Source organism: Pimephales promelas, chromosome 4 (genome assembly GCF_988280905.1).
Source record: "Pimephales promelas chromosome 4, fPimPro1.hap1.1, whole genome shotgun sequence".
Classification (NCBI taxonomy): Eukaryota; Metazoa; Chordata; class Actinopteri; order Cypriniformes; family Leuciscidae; genus Pimephales; species Pimephales promelas.
The window spans coordinates 11769571-11786882 of NC_142772.1; the positions used below are offsets into that span (position 1 = coordinate 11769571).

Here is a 17312-nt window from a genome sequence, read left to right on the forward strand (position 1 = left end):
GCAGGTTTTTCCAACGCCTCTCAGCGGACGGCGCATCACGGAGGTTTGGAAGCGGGTGGGGAAGACGCGGGCAACGACTGACCCTATTACACTAAAAATTGTACTCGGGGTTGGTTTGCCCGGACCGATTTCCAACCAAATACCGGCATACCTGCTCTCACATTTCAACCCAGTCTTGACATCCCCTCTAATGTCGGATTTCAAGCTCGGGATTGTTCGACTTGGCCGTGTGGCCGGGAAGGTGAGCTGAAACCGAGGGCTGCCATGTGCGACGCAAAGGGGAGGGGAGCCTAGATCTGTGAGCTAAATGCTCTTGTCAATTTAATTGTTGTCGACCTTTATCAGACGGGGTAATGTGCAATATATGTATGTAGTTGTCGTCGAAACGGGCGGGCTTTATGATAAACTGGTTTGCTCATCAGACGAGTAGGTTTAGTCCCTTTTGAACCGTCTACTTTTGATGTGTAACGTTAGTGCCGCTAACGTTACCGTGGCTACAGCGCAACTAGATGGATCGAGCGAGAGTTTGCTTGCCAACTAGGGAATGTAAAAGTTGTATTTTCTCGGTTATAGTTGAATAATGTTTTAAGCACAAGACCGTTGCGGTTTCCGATGCTTGGTCCACGTCAGTAATGACACTGGTATCCAATATGGCTCAGCCAGCTCAGAAAATGCCTCAACCAGGAACCGTTCGCAGCATTACAACCGGCATGTCGGCTGTGATGAGCATTAGCACTGTCTTTACCAGGTTTATCTGTCAAACATTTATAGACTCACTGCTCAGCCACCTTGTAATTTATCGCTTAACGTTCTGCAAAATTCTGCAGGCTTCTTAAACTTATCTGTTTTTATCGGTTTCTTTGCGTAACCATCCCGAACAAATCCAAGCTGCCTCTGGGATGACAGGCCGCTGATGCCATGACACTAGAGGGCAGCCAGCCGGTTAATAAAGCTCTATGGGGTTAAACAACAGGACCATGTGAGAATTGGATGAAAAAGTGCGCACATAATACAGTAAATTATGCCCATTTAGGTTGTCATATGACGGAATATAGGGCGTTATTTTCATGACAAATGTCGAGAGTGCATTTTTGAAAACGCGATTGCAAATCCATGAAATGCGCGAACGCGAATCTGCTCGCACGAGTTTCCTTTGCTCTCGGCCAAAACATAACGCTCGCTCAAATATGTGCACTTGTGGTGCAGGGGCGATTCTAGGATTTTTTTCAACTGGGGGGCACAAGAGGGGCCACAATTATTACAGAGGGGCCATTCTAATGTTGTGTATTTATGTAGAGCTGTAGATACCCAAATCATTTCAAGTTCAGCAATAAACAGTGATGCCCTATTATCTTTTAATAGCAGTTATTCACTGCTCTAAATCAAAACAATAAAATACAATTTATATTAACTTTTCATGGGATATGGGTAGGGTAATGGACAGGTGTGGTGGTATGGGTAGGTTTAGGGGTGGGTTTAAGTATAAGTATGGGTCAGCTTTGTAATTACAGATGTAATTACATAAATTATTTATAGCTGTAATTACATGCTGGTATTTTTAAAATATAAGTACAATGTAAAAACATGTATACACACAATAAGTCCATTGTATCATTTTTTTTTTGTTTCAATGCAAGTACATAGTACTTAAAGCCACTTAATATAAAGTGGGACCAAAAACTGTAATAAATAAAATAATCCAATGTATTAGTGTACAACTCGCAAATAATAATAGAACAGCCTTATTTATATAAATGCATAATTATATTAATCATTCATATAATAAATAGACAATTAATGAATTCATATAAATGTAATAAAATTGTATATCATAAATCTTTTTCCACATCCTATTCAATTAGCATATCAGCAGTTGCAGTAAATTTGCATTGATGAATAGACCCAATCTACTTATGTAGAGGAAGGCTAATTAGTCTTGAGCACATTGATTGTAAAATATTATATATTTGATAGCTACTTTTCCAAAAAGGTAGCTTTAGTTTAACGTAAAATATGTGGATCATAGAAAGTTTAGAATGACTTAATCCAGTGTTATTTATTTTTCTATTTAAAGGTATAGCGGAGGATCTTTCCGAATTTTAGAGAAGCGCCCTCTCCAATTTTTAAAAAAAATGCACATGCACAAACACAACACTCTTGCTCCCGAGAGCTAGGGAACGTCTCTATACGCCTTGCACAATTATGTTGCAAATTCTAAACTAACTAAAAAACATTCATAAAAAAGACAACATGTCAAATGCCCTTCCGTGTTTTATTTACTTATTATACTGATCGATTGAGTGACCGAGGACTCAAGACATGATATGTGCAACCCTGTATCACACGAAATACGTTCTGAGGAAACTATTTTGCAAATCGCAATTACGTTACATAGCAACATATAAGCAGTGCTATTACGTTGGTCCTTAACCTAATATCTCTCATTGTTATTTTTATACATAGTTGCATATGGAGAAGTAGCTTGTTGCATTTGTGTAATAATAAACACACAAGATTTTAGAATATTTCAGCGTGATACCATTTACCATTTTGGACAAAAGGCTACTTTAGACAAATTGAGATGTTTACCGTGTCTATGCGGTGCATGACTCGTGCCAGGGCTAGCATTGTAGCTTGCATTAACTTTTACTAGTGATTTTAAATGGATTTCTCCAAATAGCGTGACAAACTTTACCTGTCTGGTAGAATCTTCGCGACTGCGGCATCAGTGAGAAGCCCAACCTGTGCTTTTAGCGCACGCCAGCGTGTGATATTCACCCAAAATCTCTCTGGTCTTGTTTCTATATTCTGCGGCCTTTCTCTTCTTATCATACACTTAGTAAACATTTTTTCTCTTTCGACCCTCAGCCATTTTCAAAGGAATGGCTGAAACCGTAACTCCGACATAACACACATGAAAGTGAAAACTACATAGGGATGAGCACGTAGCCTACGACGGCCTTACGTAAACATATCACCAGAATGATTGACACTTTAGGTGGACCAATAGTATAGACTACCCACCCGGAAAAAGAAAATCCTCCGCTATACCTTTAATCATGCATTTTTATTTATTTATGTTTTTTTTTTTTTTTTTTTTTGAGAATGTTTCAGGATGCAGGGAAAAAAAATCTTCTGACTGAAAATTTTTTCAGGGCAAGTAATATTCCTGTAACTTTATTTAAATAGTCGAGACCAATAGCGTTGGGAGATTAGGGAGATGTTTTAAACCGATCTAATATTGCCAGTTTGCTTAATTTAAAGCTATTTTAATCTATGAAAAACAATTAGCCTACTTATCTTGACAAATAGGCCTAATCAACCATCTACATAACTTTTCAGTGCATGTTTTTATTTATCTTATAAGACTAAACAATGCTAAACTATTGTAAAGGAGAACTCCGGCGAACAATGAACCTGGTCTAATAACACATCGGCACATAGTCAACCGTTCTCTGAGATTTGTTTTCATGATAATCGAATGTAAAGAGTTTTATCTCTAAAAACTGTTTAGCGTATAATGCTAGTAATGGGGGCATTGAGTAAGTAAAAAGAAATCGCTATTTTATACCACTAACAAGGCTCAAAATAACCCCACACTAACGCAGTAACATAATGAGGCTCCATACATGCAAAACGAAGTATTGAGAACTTTGTAAGTGTACAGACCGTTTAATAAGAAGATACTTTATGAAGACAGTTCACTTCGAGTATCCACAAGTTTCCTATGCCCCATGAGGCCTTGCGTCAAAAGTGGGCGTGACTTACGGTTGGAAGTAAACAAAGCGCGACTTGACATGCTTGACACTCGTTCATTCAACAGTTGACAGTCATTCAAGTTATAGCGATCAAAACTAGCTAACGATGTGGGAACACAACCTCAACGAAATTAAAAAGGGTGAAATAACAGTACCTTTACCCTCTCCAGTAGTTGATTGGGAGTATTATAATAACATTATTAATAATCAAATCAATACTCATCAAGGCATGGTAACAGACAGTTGTGTGAGCTGACAAACAATTAAAATAAAAAATGCACACTTAGTCATTGTGCTTTGGAGTTTATTCAAAATTATAAATGAATGTGCTACTTGAATACATTAACTGGCACATTTGGTATTCTGTCAACACAGGCTTTGATCCTGAGTTTAGGTGTAACATCAGTAGCGAACAGTTTTGTTTATGTTTTGACTTATGTTTAACTGAATTGTTTGCTTTATTTCTCATTGTATAGCTTATTATAGCCTACCTACCTATTAGGCTACTTATACTTTTGAACGGGATATTATCATTAAAACTGACATTTAACAAAAAGAGACAGGGTTGTGTAATTTTATATATTCTAAATATATATATATATACTATGCATTCTCTTCACTGTGTGTAGGCCTACACATAATACAATAAAACGATACAACCCTGTCTGTTTGTTAAATTTCAGTTTTAATGATCAATAATGTTTTACATTTTTAAAATGAAAACAAAAAGAAGCAGGGTTGTGTTTTACATTTCGTGTTGTTATAAATATAGTCAGATAGTCAATGTGCGTTACCTGAACCACATTTGTGTGGCCATATGTTTATGATAATATGTTCATTTATAAATGAAATGAGGCAGAGTGGTGTTTTATACATATTTCTTTTTATTGTTGATGGAAAGAGGCAAAGTTGTATTTTAATACTGTATTTCGTTTTATTTTTGCCTATACATAAAGAGATAACCGGAGTAGATCAGATTAAAATAATGAATAAAATTATTTCGCGATCAAGCATGCGCTGTTCCATTAGCGGTATAACCGGACTCGCGCAGTGTTTCCCCTACAATGTATTCAGCAGCGGCGCAGCGCCGCCGCTGGATTTTCAGCGCCGCCGCAAAATCTTTTCATGATAAGCAATATCATGACATTCACTTAATTCACTTATACACCTAAAAACACAGACATGGCGACCGGCAGCGCTGCTAATGTGGCTCTGAATCCACTTGTTGACAAGAACGGAGGAAAGAGCCATATATGGAAATATTTTCGATTAGGCTAATGTTGCCATAAGGGGCCGTTCGTTAATTTAAATAAGGCATACGCGCTCCACTAGAAGTGACGCGGTGGCGGCGCGCTCGTTTATCCAATCGCGCCTCTGTTCAAGGTTGCATTGCAACGAGAGACTCCACGGGACAGCGAGCACTTGTGGAAAGGAGAAAGCGGTACGAACTGTTTCCATGAGCCGGACGAGGAAGTATCACCTACTGCTCATAGTCCTGATCTCTCTTCCGGCTTAATAATACCAGTCACAGCGCGAAATAAACATGAATGAGCATCTGAAAGTGTGTTAAAGATAGAGGACAACTTATCCAAATCCGTATCATGTCACATTGATTCGCTCAATTAGCGTTTCAACCGTGGAAAGACGTCAGTTAAACAGCTTGTAATCAATGTCATGTATCGTCATATTTACCTCAGAAAACCCACATCAACTCGTTAGTCAGCTAGAAAAATAACTCTAGAGAGGAGTATTTTGCTAAATATATACACCATATTACATATGCATTATAATCTTAATGTTCTTCAATATTTAATGCATATTTGAATAAATCTGGCAATTTTTTTTATGACAGTCACCATTTAAATGTTTATATAATCTTCTTATTATAAAAAATAAATAAAAGTGTAATTTAAGTGTTTGTATAGCTACAAAACAGTTCATTATTACCTTCATATTAGGCTAATGAAGCCTAGCAGGCTACTACAACTAGACTCCCATAGTTTACAGCATTAGTTAAGAGATTTGATTTCCTTGAGAAAATTAGCCATTTATTGTAACTGTCTGATATCCAAAATAATTAATATTGAATCGAAACGGAATCGAAATCGAATCGAATTGCAAGCTTATGAATCGAAATCGAATCGAATTGTGAAATTTGTGTCAATACCCAGCCCTACATTCTAATATGATGATATCTGCTCTTTTTTTAAAGTTTCTTTTATTATTAAAAAATAACATCATATAATAGTATTTCACAATATTAGGCTACTGTTTTTTCTGTATTTTTGATTAAATAAATGCAGGCTAGATGAGCATAAGGCTTCTTGCAAAAACATAAAATAGTATCACTGTCACTCACACACATCTGAAAAACCCAGAAAAATTAAGTGCTCACAAATTGGGTGTGGCCTTTGCCATTAAGAAAAAATGTTCAATAAATTGTAAATAATCTTTTTCTGGGTTGTGACGTTTCATTTTTCCCCTATCAATTTCTACATTTTAGTTTGAGTATTAAAACGTACAGGTTATTTTTTATAGTATAACGACCTCTTAACTGTCAAAATATCATTAAAGCTACATTATGTATTTTTCTCCGCCGCTAGGGGTCGCTAACCTCTTACAATAACAAAGGCGTAGGTTTAGGACGCAGTGAATAAGCGTAATGATGGAACTTGTCATGCAGATGGATCTAATGTGTATGGAAAATGTATTTACATTTTTCAAACTCATGGTTGAAGGGGTTATTTAAAAAAAAATTCTCCCGGAGGTGCAATTCCCCAAACCACACACCGCCCCGCCCACAGCCCCACCCCGCCCCGCCCACCGCGGCTTGGTAACAACCTCCGGCACCTAACAGCACCGCTGCTGAAAAAATTTCTAGGGGAAACACTGTCGCGTCCTCTCGTCCTCGGGAGTTCGTTGTCCGAAGTTTGCGTACTTGGTATTGAGATTGAGAAACGACCAATATTGACCCGCGTACTACATGTTGCTACATATTAGGCCTGTTTACATGTGTTTTAGCCGGGTTTTCGCCTTGAAGGCTCTATAGAAATCTGGCACCCTATTGTACGAAGTTAAACTGACAGAGCACGCATTCACAGACACCAGAATGAACTAGGTAACGTTCATCAGCCAGTAATACAGTACGCTCCGTTCACGTTCGCCCAAAATATGAACGCGTTCATGAACTATCATGTTCATTAAGCACAACAGGCACAACACTGACGGTTACTGACGGTAGCTGGATTAAACATGGTTAAAATGCTGGCCAAACAGTGTTAAGTGTGACTGTATTTCACTGTAGACTAAAAGGTCCAACAGCGGGATGCTGTTGTCTGAAGAACAACAGACGGATGGTGCGTTGTGGTGCTTTTAAAGTTTTTGTAAAATATAATTTTCCCATCTGGTGGTTGTTTTTGTCGTTCAATAGCAATTTACTAGTGAAATACGTTATTGTTAGAAGTTAAATAAAATAAAATAATAATATCTAAATAATAAATCTTATATAAAAAAATTAAATAATTTAAAGTTTTTTTCTCCTTTTTTGTGATAATTAGGTTATGTCCATTTGTCTTTGTCCGTCAACAAACAAAACAAACCACAACAAACAACAAACAAAAGGACATGTTTCAGGTTTTTTGAGAGTATAAAATATTTTTGTTGAGAAAGTTTGTCTATGTTAAAGTAATTATCATTTCTTTTACATTTTATCTTTCAAATAGAGGTTAAACCAAGCAAATATCGGCCAAAATAATTCGGCAGCATTAATCGGCCATCGGCCGACCCGTATTTCAAAAGATCGGCATCGGCGTGAAAAAAAACATATCGGTCGACCTCTAATCTACAGATGTTTTTAAATATGAATATGAAATTGTCAGACATCCATTAGTGCATGCGAGGGGAAACAACTGGAAATACAGCGCTGGTTGTTCTCTCCATACTCGACAACGACGGAATCCAATGGCATGCATGGCCGATGGTAAAATATGTGTATTAAATTGTATGAAATAATCCCCCCAAAAAAAGCACAAACACAGCTGAGGGTGACGCTAACAGACAGCAGACAAATGACTAGCAGTGACAGCAGTGGCAATCCACCTGTCACTCAAGTGGCCATGCCTATAATTATGCAGAACTTTAAGGCTTATAATTTAAACGGATGAGTTGTAAAAAAAATTTACCCCTTCACAGTCGTCATGAAGAGTAAAATTAACGATATAGACCATAACAACTATTTGCCACCAGGCTGTAAACATGTTTTTTTCTGCTGTGAATTTAGGTATTTTAACATGGGGGAGATACAGATTTGACTCGCTTTTGCAGCCAGCCTCAAGCGGCCACTCGATGAAATGCAGTTTAAAGGGTTAGTTCACCCAAAAATGAAAATTAAGTCATTAATTACTCACACCCATGCTGTACCAACCCCATAAGACCTTCGTTCATCTTCGGAACACAAATGAAGATATTTTTGATTAAATCTGAGAGGTGGATCACTATCACATAGGCATCCTAAAGGGATCGAAACTTGACGGCCCAGAAAGTCAATGAAGGAAATGTTTAAATATTCAACAACGTGACAACGGTGGCTCAAGTATGAGTTTATCAAACGACGAGAATACTTTTTGTGCCAAAAAACAAACAAAAATAATGACTTTATTCGACTATTCCTTTTCTTCCTTGTAGGCCTGAGACGAGAGTTCAAGAGATTTCCACGACACATGCGCGAGAACTGAAGTAGTTGAATGCGTCGTGCGCCATTTTTGGGTGAACTTAACCTTTTAATTCACTTCCATGTTGGTTTCAAGAGAGAGTCGGGGAGGTTGCCGCTTGGTACAGCCTTGTTTAAACTCGACGGGTCCACGCGACTGTGAGTCTCCGCTGACTGCACGCGCACCTCTTCAAACGGACAAGGCATTTATAATTGGCGCGCTCGCCGTTGTGCTATTTTGTAAAATGACAGTCACAGGGAGCGACTCAGAGTAATTCTCCTCTAAACCACCAGGAATAAGCAATGAAGTAGTTTGCTGTTTATTAGCATAGACATAATAAATACATATGCTGCGTCCCAATTCGCCTACTTATTAGGGATGCACCGAAATGAAAATTCTTGGCCAAAACCGAAAAAGAGGAAACCAAGGCCGAAAACCGAAACACCGAAAGAAATTATGCCAATTATTAGTATCATTGCATTTAAGGCTATGACTGTGTACAAACTTACTAAAATCAAGGCATTGCAATTGCATAAATTAATATAACATTTTCAAAGAATAAATCAATTACAAATTATGCAAATATTTATTTAGCACAATGTACAGTAGGCTATAAAATAAAATTCAAACTAAAATGTTCAACTTGACCCCACTCATGTGTGCACTAAACAATAATCTACTGGCCTGCAGAAAGGTTTAAAATGAAATGTTCTCTCCAAAACAAAGCCGAGCGCAAACTTCTCATCACACCAGCACCCAATTTGCACGTCTAAATTAGTTACATTTTAAAAATTTAGCATACAATAGCATAAAAAGCCTTTTTAAATGAACAGCTGATCCATGTTTAATATAAATGTACATGAAACTTAATGAAACTAGTTTAGTGAATGTAGAAAATATTTAAGAGAGCATTAATTTAGTTCTATACATACATGTTCCCATGTACATATATTTTGTAATGTCACAACAAGTAATGATCTCAGGGTTTACTGGGTTTTACATGATCATTTTTATATTGGTGGTGGAATACTAAAAAATAGACATTTTCGTGTGTTTATCTGTCTTCTTCTCACCGATTCCTGATGGTTAGAGGACAGTTACTTGAGTCGTCCCCTCCCTGTCGTTTCAAGGAATAGTACAACGGAGAGCGCGTCAAGTATAAACGCCTCAACCGTTTGGAGCTGTGCGCGCGCTGCCTTGTTTATTTCGCCTGCCTCCGCAGCGCGAGTCTAATTTATAATTAATAATTAATTTATAATTGTTTCATCCTCCTATATCTATCTGCTCTAAACAATGCGCGCCGCCATGACGACGACTCCGGTTGCGAGCGGGTCAAGAGCGGTGCGTGCGCTGTCTGTGGAGACTCGCGCTGCCTTGTTTATACTTTCGCCTGCCTCCGCAGCGCGAGTCTCCACAGACAGCATGCGCACTGCATTGTTTAGAGCAGATATAGGTGGATAATCAAGGCTTCCGTCTCCTCGCGGGTTCAGATACACTGAAATACGTCCACACCGCAGTCATGTTGCTTCAGACAAGCACGTGCAAGTCGTGGTTTCTGTTTGCGTCATCACAACATTTCGGCCGTATTGTTTCGGTGATAAAAGTCTTTCGCCTGATAACCGAAAATGCACTTTTGGGCCATTTTCGGCCGAAAATTTTCGGCGGCCGAATATTCGGTGCATCCCTACTACTTATAACTACACCTTAAAAGTATATACTTTTTTTTTTTTTTTTTTTTTTTGCTGTGAAGAAAAAGTACATACTTTTGAGTGTGTAGCAAAAAAGTAGGCAAGTTTTTGGGACGTACTACTTCGTCATCTTTACCGCTCAGTCGCGTGCATCCTGTCACCATAAACTGCCCTAACTATCTAATATAGTTTCTTACCATTTCAAAGAGAAATGTTGCAGCACGTTCATCTGCCAGTTGTGGGTCTTTCATGCAGAGATTTTGGTGGCAGTTAATGTTAGCCTTGTAGACAGAAGAGGGATTTCTCTGATGTGTGCGCAGTTCCGGATTAGTGGGTGTGGCTTGCAGAGCTGTGCAATGTGGTGCATTGTGGGAGTTGGTGTCTTAAATACAAATGCGCCCCTTGGTCTTTTCTCGGACAAGAGGGCACCAAATTCAAAAATTCTTTTACATTTTCGACTATATACATATATATATATATATATATATATATTAGGGGTGGAGCCGAATCCGAATACGGTATTCGGAAAGGCACAAATAATGTGTTTTTTACGAATACTTATTCCGAACAAATACTTAAAAATATATTTGTATTCGGGAACAACAATTAGCCTACTTTATATCAAAAAGCTGCTTTCCTCACGAGACCGCAGTGCGCGAGTTGAGTGAGTGACGTTCAGGAAGAGGTGACTGACACAGGCTGCTCCACACAGCAACAGAGGGCTCGGCTGAGCGAAAAAAACACTTAACTGCATCACTATTTTTGTTGAATAGATGTTTGTACCTTAACTAGGTTCCGGAGGCAGTTTATAACTTTCGGGAAGCGGAGTTTGATCGGGAGTATATTCCATTATTGACGTCTGTAGACGGGTGCTCTCATTTTCGCTCCGTTTACGTAGCTCTGTTAGCTCGGTAACGGTAATTATTTGTTTCTTATATGGCTTGAATGCGGTCTGTTATTATAACAGGCCGCTGCTTATAAGTTAACACACCGTTGCCATGAAAAACAGAGCGTTGCCATGGATTCTAAACGTAGAGACAGACGGACTATTTTTCTTCTTTAGCGGAATTAAGCGATACAATCGTTTTTTAAATCCACAAACTCCTTTTTATATCCATATTTTGAGTCAAATTATTGATTTATTTGGTAGGTAGCCATATAATAAGCGGGGTAATGTGGAACGAGGCAGCGAATACAAACCCTTCAGGCTTCGCGTCAGGCTCATAATCAACCTCCTCACTATAAATTATCCCTAAACTTATTCTGTCTGCACAGCGTCCTCCACCGTGGTGTTGGGGTTCATAATGTTCACAATTGTATTTTATTAGTTGTTGGTTTAACCATGGTTCATGAGGTAATGGATGACGGTTATTTTCTTTTCTTGTTACATGTTCATTGCTGGATTTATAGAAAAACATCAACCAATATTGCATATCCATAATTATTAAAATGGATATAATTAAAGAATCCATACACTATAAAGTATTTTTAAAGATTTTTATGCCTATTTTGAATTTTACTCGAATACAAATACAAATACAAATACTTTTCCTCCCTGAACAAATACAAATACAGATACAAATACCGGCTGCTTTGCACACCCCTAATATATATATATATATACTATATATACAGTATATGATCCACTTTCAATAAAGATTAATGTTGAAATGGGTGAAATGCTCCTTTTAATTAAAATAAGTTTTTCCCTCTGAAATATCAAAATATTTTTATGTGCTCCTATTGGAGAAATAAAATACAATTAATGCAATTCTCATGGTCAGAAAATTAACAAATGGTGTACAATACTATGCCAACAACAACTTAAATCACAAACCATGAATGTGTAACCCAAGTGATACAATCCAAAACTGTAAAATAACAATATGCTCAAGTGCCTTTGTCACAATTCTCACAATTCTCAAAAAGCAGCTTTACAGGGCTAATAGGAAAATAATACAACAATGTTTTTCTCTGCAAACCTAAAACAAAATAGTGTCAATCCAGTTTAGTGTTGATTCATTTCTGTTGTAAAAAAAAAATTTTTTTCAGTTAATTAATTCTGATGTCTTCGTGTATGGAATTATTTTTGTGCCAATAAAAATTAATGTAACTTTTCAAGAAACTAATGAAAGTATAAATTGAAACTGAATAAAATATCTTTGAAACAGAAAAAGAATGAACCGCAAGCAAGTTTTTTGACTTTGTTTTTAATACACTACATGTTTTGCTAACTATTCCTCATATTTCGTTTACTGATCTACACTTACAAATGCGCTTCCAGAGTTTTCGTTTACGCTTCTGATGTTTTCATTTACACTCCCTGAGTTTGCGTTTACACTTCCTGAGTTTGCGTTCGCTGTTCTGACACAAATCTCTCGTGGGGGCGGGGCTAGTAGCAGTGTATTCTCATTAGCTACTGAGTTTTTGATTGACAGCTTCTTGACCTGGAAGTGAAGACGTCAGTGTTGTGTTTACACGTGTGGATGTGAGCGTCTGTAAGCGCAGCTTTCTATTTCATTTTAGTGATATTAAGTTATGTTTGTTTTTTTAATTTTATCTGTATTTACCTTCTGCTGCTATTACTTTGTCAACAGAAGCTGTTAAGGCCTGTTCACACCGGGACGAATTTCGCGCGCGTTATTCGTCGACGTTTAACGCCTCGTGACTAAACAATGGGCGCCAATGTGAGTTCACACCGACGCGAAAAACGCCACGCGTAAAAGCGTCATTTTTAAAAAAAACGCCTCGGGTTCGTTTTTTTGGTTTGACGCGCCGCGTCAAAACCTATCCGACCAACGAGATTGGCGGGTTTGCTCACGTGTCTGGTACTTCTGAAGTTACAGTAAAACACAACTTGGGGGCGCTCAAACACAAAAAGGTCTTGCCGAGCACACATACGGCGAAGAAGAGATAAGATACCTATGGGCAAGATGAATGTTGAGCTGCTGGTCTCGGAGCATAAAGAGCTATATGATAATATTTATATTAGTATTTCTGTAATAATAGTATAGTATAGGGTGACCAACAGTCCTGTTTTCCCGGGACATGTGTAAAACGGTCACTTTGTGCTTTATAGAAATCTGAGTTGAGATGAGAACTGCGCATATAGTGTGCGTAGTGTCAGTTAGATTTTGACAAGTGAGGAGAGGAGAATCGCTCTGCCGACTCTTTGTATTCTTTCTTTTATTTTATTTTTCTATTGTGACCAGATGTTTGTTTGTGTTCTTTTTTTTCTCGCTCGATCCACATGTATCATGAGGAGGATGAGTGTGACGTTTGAGTGGTTTTATTAAACGCGGGGAAATACGACAACTCTCGTCTCTCATGCATCTGTTCATCCGACAACTAGTGCTATGTTTTTATCTCTGGGCAACATCTCAACTTTGCGTTACACATGTCCTGTTTCCACGTCCTGTCCTGACTGTTTTTAAGTGATGAAAATGTCCTGGTTTTCAAACAAAACTGCTGGGAAAGATCAGTTCTACAGCAAAATATAGATGGGCAAACAAGGTGGATGAGGAAGAAAAACAGGATAAAGAGAATGAAAACTAAAGATATAAATAGATTTTGTTAGTTCGTTTTTGTAAGTTTGTGAGAGCTATTTTTTGTTACATTTGGAGGCATTTCTTTTAGTAATTTATTATTATTTATATATTTATTTTTCTAATACAGAAGACATTAGGCTATTTCTATCATTATTTCATTCGTTTTTTTCTATCTGTCATAATAAAACATTGAGACATGAATATGATCACCCTAGTATAGTATTTAGGGGTGTGCAAAAAAATCGATTCACATTTGAATCGCGATTCAATCTTTACCGATTCAGAATCGATTCATAGAATTCCAAAAATCGATTCATAGGCTATATTTTTTAATGGCGTGCAGGGGCGGAGTGGCAATCGGGTAAGTCGGGACTTTTACCGGTGGTCCGGTAGTGTTTCTATGGTTTCGAGGCTGCGAGGGCCGGTCTGATAAATAGTTATTGCAAGTTCTTGCCGCCCGCTGGTCAAACTGTGCAGCCACTCTGCTCAACCCGTAAATAAATGCATCGATCTGCAGATCTTATGTTTGAGTTCTGTAGATCTTTTGCCAAGCGTGTCAGAGGTTACGGGTTCTAAACCGCACTCGTATAGTTTTTTCTCTCTCTCATCTAAACCGAATATATTCATCACGTTTGTGTGCATTTCATTTTGTGATTTCACCGGAGTCTCCACAACGGCGATAGATTGAAGCGCGCGTCCGAGAGAAGACTACGCGAGCCACAGAGAACACTGTACATCCATGACACTGATCTCAGCGGACACGAGCGCTCAGCTCAGCTTGATTTCAAAAACAACAGGTCTCTCTCTTATTTAATAGCGACCTAAATGAATGCTCTGCTAGTTAATTGGAGATACCCGCAAATTACGCGCCTATGAACGACTTCACTGGATCTAAACAAACCAATCTAACCATAGATGTTACCAGTAGCGGTGGCTTTTTAAAATCTATTTAAAATATTTTCGCAAGGGTTCTATGAAATTAGTATATATTTTTAGGAAGTTCAATGTGCCCAGTCGAGTTCACATTTCAACAGTCAACCTGGTAGCTGAAGTAGACCTACTCCTTAAACCACATTTAGCATAATTGTTTGTTTGATCTGACTATAGCACTTTAAAGCTAAATGTAAAAGCTTTTTATTTAAGTTTTATTTTAAACTTGAATTAAATGTATTTAAAAGCTGGCCAAAGCTTGGCACTTCGCACTTTTTAGTTGCAAAAGTTTTTATTTTTGTATGAAGACATATAAAGTAATATCAAACTTATATTTTAAATTATGTCTACTGCAATCAATCACATAGGAAAAAGTAAACTACATTTATGTAGACCTGCGAATCGTTTTTTGAATCGAGAATCGATTTTGAATCGAATCTCGAGACAAAAAATCGGTATCGAATCGTGACATTTTCTGAATCGTGCACCCCTATTCTATTATTATTTCTGTTTTAGATTAAACGCCATCTAATGTCAAGGAATGAATTTGCATGTTCACTCGGCTCATCGTCAGCGAAAAACGCTTGGGTGTGAACACAAAAAACGCGTTGAAAAACGCTGACGAATAACGCGCGCTGATATTCGTCCCGGTGTGTATGGGCCTTTAGGTGCGCAGGAGATCAGTCTATTCAGGTGTAATTGTACATCAAAGTAGGCCCACTGTATATGACTACTTAAAATATTGTGTCCAATGTTGTAGGAGAATATTTGTTTATTCTTGATGATTCGTTTGCATGTTAGGCTCTGAATAGGTTGTGCTATTACAAAAGAGAATATCCTACTAGTATACGTGTGTGATATATTCAGCCGTCAAGAAAGTTTCACTTCAACCAGGTAATCAAGGTTGGCAACCATGGCCATCAAATTTCTCATTAGCCGCGTTTCCACTGCCGGGCCAGGGCCGAGCTGTGCTAGTAGCCGCGTTTCCACTGCCGGGCTAGGGCTGGGCCAGAGCTAACAGCGAGCCGGGCCGAGCTAGTGGCCTCGGGCCTCAAGCACCGAGCTTGCGTTTCCACTGCCGGGCCAGTAGCCCCACAGCGCTGCCCCAGACCCCACCCCTAACACGCCTTTCAGGATCAAACGTCATAAAACCCAACCCATTTCAGCGGGTATTATGAATTAATTTATTTTTTAAATTAGGAAGATAGCATGTATATTAACTCAACTGCCGTAGTGGCTGCAATAGTGTCCCGAGACCAGTAAAGGCGATTCTCCATTTCAAGCAGCGATTTTTTGCGCGATATAACAAGTAGGGCTGCGGGCACGTTTTCAAGTTATTCATTAATCGTTAACCGAGGCCCATCGGTTAATACTCGGTGCATAGTGTGCGCGCCGCAACCATACAGATTTTTTAACACCTTTAATAACTGATTGGACCCCATTTGAAACGAAATTAATTTATAGAAATAAAACGCAGCAAGTACGGAGCAGTTAAAGCCCCTTTCCATCACCCTTCAAACTGAAATTGCCAATTGAAAATAAGCAAAACGTCCATTTCACAAAAACTCCGTGTCTGCAAATAATAATAATAATAATAATAACCATCATCATCATTATTGTAACATTTTATTAGGCTGCATATGTAGAAGACGCCTTTATCCAAAAAAGGAACAGAGCACAAATAAACACAATATTTTTGACAAATATCAGCGCATATCCAGTGTGTGGAGCACGCACTGATGGCTGCGAGACGCCCATGTGAACAGTTTCATTGCATTTCTTTCAGTGGAAACAACTTAAAATACTCTTTAATTTCTGGTCATACAGAAAATAATAATACATTATTCGCAAATAAATGTATTTATAACAAGAAAACGTTGTGCTTTAACAATTAATCAAGGCGCGCTTCATGATCTCCGTGAACTGAAGCGCGAGACCTGAAACAGCCACCGCATTCGAATTTGTTCGTTTTAAATTGGACATTTAAAGCTTTAGTCTACAGGGGTTATATCCTTTGTAGATTAAAGCTTTAAATGTCCAATTTAAAACGAACAAATTCGAATCGAAAGCCAATATCTTCTATGTTTATGTAGCTTAATTTCTCTCTAAATGTGCATCCGGAGATGGAGATATGTTTTTAGCCGAAAATCATTTAGAAAACAATTAGTTTATTAATAAACAATTAATGCCTCGTTATTTTATATTATTTTATTATCAGACACATTTATTATAGCCTATAAATCACCCATAAATCCCCTTTCTGTAGGCTGTGGTTACGGCTCTTCTCATTCAGCACTGCGGGGAAAATATCATTTCCAGGTTCTAATTTGGCCTCAGAAAACCAGTAAAATATTTTTTTCATATTAGTTTGTCAAATATTTTAAATGTTTAAGGGGCAAAAAAATCAAACAAATATCTGAAAATTCGTCGATATGTAGCTATATAGCCTATATATTGTTGCGCAGCATTTGGCATAGGCCTACTAACAGTTCAAATTAAAATGTTATGCAATTTTAAACGGTTAATCGGTTAAACATGGACACCCCTATGTGCATCTTGCTTCAGATCATAACGTTCCATAACACCGATAAACTCCGCCTTTTACCTTGAGCACGCCTCTAGCCCGAGCTGGCCCCCTCTGGCCCAAGGTATTCGACGGGCCAGAAATCCTGGCCGTTG

The 17312-nt window shown here is 38.1% G+C and overlaps 1 protein-coding gene across 1 annotated transcript in view; it reads left to right on the forward strand.

Moving 5' to 3' along the window:
- zmynd19 (zinc finger, MYND-type containing 19) overlaps positions 1–17312 on the forward strand; it is a 74903-nt gene continuing 57591 nt past the window's right edge. The window contains exon 1 of the mRNA XM_089129966.1: positions 1–241. Within this exon, the coding sequence (XP_088986092.1) occupies positions 191–241 (51 nt within the window). The 5' untranslated portion in view covers positions 1–190. The remainder of the gene's footprint in view (positions 242–17312) is intronic.